Here is a 6,210-nt window from a genome sequence, read left to right on the forward strand (position 1 = left end):
ATTTCAGCCACCTTCAATTTTTAGATATGAAAATTCTTAACCGGCCAACACTCAGCTCCATATAACATAGCTGGCCTGACTGCAACTCTATAGAATTTTCCCTTCATCTTGGGGGCACCTTATTATAGCATAAAATTCCCGAAGCAAGTCTCCATTTCATCCAACCTGCCCCAATACGGTGAGAGACATCCTCATCTATCTCTCCATTCCCCTGAATCGTCGACCCAAGATACGTAAAATTATCCCTCTTACAAACCATCTGGGAATCCAACTTCACTACCACCTCGTCCTCTTACCTCGAGTCACTAAACTTGCACTTCAAGTACTCTGTCTTGGTTCTACTCAACCGAAAACCTTTAGACTCCAGGGTTTGTCTCCAAACCTCCAGCTTATCACACGTCTTGAAATAAATCCAGAACATTAGAAGAAAATATGGTAGGAGTTGGAGGCATTCTATTTTCTAGGATCAATTATTAAGAAAGAATGTACAATCTTTGAAAATTAGTGCATTCATTCAAGAGATGAGAGTACTACAGAATTAATTATTGTCAATATATTAGATATCTTGTTACACAATGTTGAATTTTTGTTTCTTCTCACAAGAAGAATAATGATGCTAAAAGTATAAAAATCTTTATTCAATGATGCTGTGATCTTAAAACAATTTACTTGAAAATAATATACCTAACTAGCTAGCACATCCCGGTGAAGGAATGTTTACAACTTTTCAATAAAGATGAAAAAGTGAGTGAATTATATTCATCCACCGTAGAAGTCAAGTTATTGAAATTCCATGAAAAATCCTCATGCACCCATCTTACTAAAAATTTGTTTACGTATCTGCAAAAACAGCAAAACATGGACTTTAGTAAGTGTTAATCTGAATATAGTTTCATTCTTTTATAAGTATGGTTTCTTGTTCTAATTCTGATTTCCTCCGGGCAACATTTTTCACCTTAGGAAGTTTCTGCCTGAAGACAACATTGAGTCGAGCATCCAGAGTGTTCTCGCATACAATCTTCCCATCTTCAGAAGCTAGAACTACTCCTCCAGAGCTTTCATTACACCAAAGTAAAATCAAGTCAAAATTACTGTGAATATTGACAATGAACGCTTTCTTTTGTTTCATCTTATGTTCTACAAAACTAAATCACAAATAGTCACTTTTCAATCCCTCAAACTAAAGAATAGCCGCTATCCCTGAGTTTCAAACTTCACTAATAAAAATCTAAAATAATGTTATTGAATTTCACTTTTGAAATTTTAAACTATAGAATAATTGTTATTTTTTCAATTATAAACTAGCAAAAAAAAAAAGATTAGTGGGTGTTATTTCTATAATTACATGACTTGCACTGTGTGGAAAACTAAGCTTCTATGAAAATCAATGACTAATTCTCAATTGATGCAAGCTCAGCAGTCGAAGAAAAGAAGCTGGAAAAATAAATTAGCTTTCTTTCTAAAATAAAAACTATAATTTTACAAGCCTTTCTCCTCCTTTACTACTCCTATTTATAGACTTACATGAAGTACCAAAATATAAATGTCCTACAACACTCCTTGATAGTTAGACTTAACTAACTACTATCCCTTCTAACCTACTCGACTAACAACTTTCACCTAGCTAACCCAATGACTGCACAATAAAAGCCGATTCAACTATAGTGAATTTTTTTTAATGAAATAGTAAAAAAATAGAACAATGTAAAAAATACACTATGCAAACTAATGATCAGAACAATCCCCCTCAAATTGAAATGTGCAAAATATTTAGCGTATCAAGCTTGCTTAACAAATGAAAGTGTTGAGCCAGAAATGCCAATACTTTTTGTCAGTAGATCAATCGGTTGTTGTTTGTGTAGAAACATGTAATGGTTGAATCATCCTATCTTTGATCTTGTGTTTGATGAAATGACAATCAATCTCAATATATTTAGTCCTCTTGTGAAACAAAGGATTTGCAGCCAACTGAATTGCAGACTTGCTTTCACTAAACAAAGAAATACATCTTTGAATAGATAGTCCAAGCTCAGTAAACAAACCTACCAATGAATTTACTTCAGATAGAGATAAGTCTATACTCCTATATACAGCTTCTGTTAAGCTTCTTGAAATTATTTGTTATTTCCTGGATTTACAAAAATGAAAGAGTCCCCAAACTTGAATACAACCAATAATACATCTTCTAGTATTGGGAAAAGTAGCTCAATCTGAAACGCACCATTAAGTATGTGCAGTGGATGGTGGATCCTTCAACTATACACTTTGACCATCCGATCCTTAGAGATTTCTCAAAACCCTAGTTGATGCCTCAAGATGTGATCTCATGGGATATAACATAAACTGACTGAGAGTCTGAACTACATAGCTTATGTGGGGTCTAGTGATAGTAGAATAGATAGGCTTTCCAATGATTCTTAGATAAGTTGTAATATATTGAAGCAAGTTATCTGCATCTGCACCTATAGCTTTATCATAGTTTACAGTTGTAAGCTTCAAATATAATTCCAATAGAGTAGGAGGAGGCTTAGCACCACTAAGTCTAAAATTAGAGATCAACTCAAAAATATACATCCTCTAATTGGGAATAACACCCTGCTGAGATCTCAAGACCTCTATCCCAAAAAAATATTTAAGCTCCCAAAGGTCTTGCATCTTGAACTGATATTATAGCCCAACTTTTACTTTATTTATCAACTGTGTATTTCGCCCAGTAATGAGTAGGTCATCAATATATACCAAGATAATAGACATGCCCTCTTTCCTTGTTAATGTGAACAATGAACAGACATGTTCACCGAGGAAAAAGTAGCTGAGATCAAGGAAGTAGTGAGTTTAATATTCCATTGTCTAGAAGCTTGCATAAGATCATGAACTGATTTTAGTAAACTACATACTCTGGTGTCCTTATGCTGACTTAAACCAGGAGGCAATTCTATGTAAAATTCCTCATCTTAATCACCTTGTAGAAATGCATTGTAAATATCCATTGGATGAAGATCCCTACCACTTGATATAGCCAAAGCAATAACGCAACTCATAGTAACTATCTTTGCAATAGGAAAAAAGTGCCATGGTAATATCAACCTTCTTGTTGACTGTATCTCTTGGACACAACATTTGCCTTATATTTGATCTTGTAAACTTATTTAGAGCCAATAACATTCTTTACTTGAGGCAACTGAACTACTTCCTAAGTCTAGTTAGCCTTTTCTTCTTTTTCTAACATTAAATATAAATATTCACCTATTTTCTTATATCTTCTTCCTAAATTGGAAAATACTATTCTTATTTTTAATCTGTGACACAAATTGCAAGTTCTTAAGGAGTTTTTCACTTATGGAAAAACTTCTACATGAAAAAGAAATGACAGGGAAAACGGAGTACATACCAAGACGAACGATGAGGATCTGCATCACTTGGAGGAGGAGGTAGATATACATTGTCAATGTTGATATTAGGTGTACGAACTTTGGCTTTCTCGATGTACTCTTTTTTTGCATCCTCTACAACTGATTTAACTACTGAAAGATCCATCTCCCTACACCTCAACAACACTGATGGCTCCTTCAGTCGCAGCAGACTCTAAATGAAAGCAGTTAGCCCCTTTATTAATTGTTTGTACACAAGTATAGACTCCTACGTCTCAAAAATATGCATAGTTTTATCACAAATTAGTGGAGTTCAGAAAGCAAATAAGATTTATACTACAACAACAACAAACCCAGTGTATTCCCACCTAGTGGGGTCTGGGGGTAAGATGTACGCAGTCCATACCTCCACCTCTAAAGAAGTAGAAAGGCTGTTTCCGATAGACCCCCGGCTCAAGTCACGAGATACCACACAAACTCGTAGTAAAGCACAGAACTAGATTACATAACATAAATACGGCACCCATAAGTATTAGAAAACAGAGGAAAGCACACAGATTCGTAATAAAACATGGAACACGGAATCATAACAAGAATAAAACTCCCACCAAGTAATTCCCTACACTAGCAACCCAAACCAGCCCTAGTCTTCTGCCCTAATTCGCGTCCTCCAGACCTTCCTATCTAGGGTCATGTCCTCGGTGAGCTGCAACTGCTCCATGTCCCGCCTAATCACCTCACCCCAGTACTTCTTCGGCCTACCCCTACCCCGCCTAAAACCATCCAACGCTAGCCTCTCACACCTACGAACCGGGGCATCCATGCCCCTCCTCTTCACGTGTCCGAACCATCTTAATCGGGCTTCCCGCATCTTGCACTCCGCTGGAGTCACACCAACCTTCTCCCGGATAGTCTCATTCCGCACTCTATCCCCTCTAGTCAGCCCACACATCTAGCGCAACATCCGCATTTCTGCCACCTTCATTTTTTGGATGTGGGAGTTCTTAACTGGCCAGCACTCCGCTCCATACAACATGGCCGGACGGACTACCACCCTGTAGAATTTGCCTTTCAGCTTGGGCGGCACCTTCTTATCACACAACACCCCCGACGCGAGCTTCCACTTCATCCATCCCGCCCCAATACGGTGCGAGACATCCTCGTCAATCTCACCGTTACTCTGGATCACGGACCCGAGATACTTGAAACTATCCCCCTTACATACCTCCTGTGATTCCAGCTTCACTACTACCTCATTTATACTGATATTAATAAATCAAGGCTAATTACGAAAAAAAAAATGATTGATTAAATTACTTACTTGAACAATCAATCCTTTGAGAAGCTTTTTGTAATTATTTTTTTCACCAGAAATCTTTAGAAGTGCTTTTCTAGCAGAATCCTTCATTCCACTAACCACATCATCCTGTGCTTGGAGAACTTTGATGCGGGATGCGTTTAGTTGCATCGAGTACTCACTATGCCATTTACAAAAGACTTAAATTTTTATTTATCAACTCTGCCAATTTTATTTACTTACCGAAATAATAACTATAGTTACTAAAACTCACATTTTCTTACGGACTTCCACCTGCATGGTTTTTCGGTCATACTCTTGTCTGACTTTTTTCTTCTCTGCTTCAACTAATTGTAATTTCTCGATTTGAAATTCCTGCAAAAAGATCGGCAGACGTTAAAGATAACTATACTTTCAATGTACGAAAACATGAATACGTATTATCTTAAAGTTATACATTTTCGTAGCACTTTACATATTCACGAGTGTAAAGGAAAAGGTGAGAAGTAAACCTCCTCAGCAGAAACAGAGATCTCATTGGCCTTCTCTTCAGCTTCCTGCCGAATGAATCTTACCATTTGTTGGATTTGCTTTGATACATCAGTGTCATTCATTTTTAGATATCTTTCTTTTTTCTCGTTGGTTTCTCAATACTATAAAAAATAATGCAATAATTGAAATTAACAAATTCTATGCAAATGGTAGATGGTGATTTACATATAGATGAATAATTTGTTTTAATAAGGCATACATAGATTTCAAATGCAGGTGATTATTAGAGACCATCTAGAATTTAAGGATAGTAAAATAAATTCAGTTATGTCAATTGCTTATATATGTGTGTAGATCCTTCACTGACGGACATAATGTGGCAATTTTAGATGTTGAACAAATCTTTTTTTTTCAAGCTTTACGCACCCCAACAACCTTTATGGTTTATTATACGTTGATTAGATTGAAAGAGTCCATTCTCATGATAAGTGATAACACACAAAATCAATAATATTAATAAAATACAAAAAACAATCAATAGAAAAGTATAGAATACATTTTTTCTTGATTTTCAAGTTTAAATAATATTATAATTATATTTTATTCCTATTTGAATATTTCAACCTATAAATGGATCGAAAATGACAAGTTGAAAATAATCACATAGGTGTACCTTATAGTAATTCAATATATGCATTACAACAGAAGTCGTTATATTGTTATTAATTCATATGAATGTGTACTAGTTTTTTTCTTTTAATGATCAGTAGTATTTAAGTAATACACAATATAATACTCTATTAATAAGAGAAAAAAAATGTTAATAATATCTATATCCGTGTGATAGATGAATCGAGTTAATTATTCCCATTCTGATTAATTGTTATTGAGAATTGTTGTAAACCTTACAGGATAAAACAATAAAAGCCTTCGACCTCTAGAGTCGGTGATTCTTAAATGTTTTCCTGCATGACTTCTCTTATGGAGTTAAGAACATATGAAGTTAAGAACAAATGAATTCACTGAGAAAAATCTTGAAAGATGAGGAGT

The 6,210-nt window shown here is 35.3% G+C and overlaps 1 protein-coding gene across 1 annotated transcript; it reads right to left on the minus strand.

Moving 5' to 3' along the window:
* Positions 1-528: 528 nt before the first annotated feature.
* Positions 529-5,560, minus strand: LOC107841992 (V-type proton ATPase subunit E2-like). Its single transcript, XM_016685811.2, has 6 exons — positions 5,181-5,560; positions 4,943-5,043; positions 4,693-4,849; positions 3,392-3,585; positions 956-1,055; positions 529-840 (listed from the first exon to the last, which is right to left on the minus strand). Exons 1-6 carry the CDS (start codon positions 5,280-5,282, stop codon positions 805-807), a joined length of 690 nt encoding a protein of 229 aa, XP_016541297.1. The 5' UTR covers positions 5,283-5,560; the 3' UTR covers positions 529-804.
* Positions 5,561-6,210: the final 650 nt, after the last annotated feature.

The sequence above is a fragment of the Capsicum annuum genome, chromosome 9, assembly GCF_002878395.1.
Source record: "Capsicum annuum cultivar UCD-10X-F1 chromosome 9, UCD10Xv1.1, whole genome shotgun sequence".
NCBI classification, from domain to species: Eukaryota; Viridiplantae; Streptophyta; class Magnoliopsida; order Solanales; family Solanaceae; genus Capsicum; species Capsicum annuum.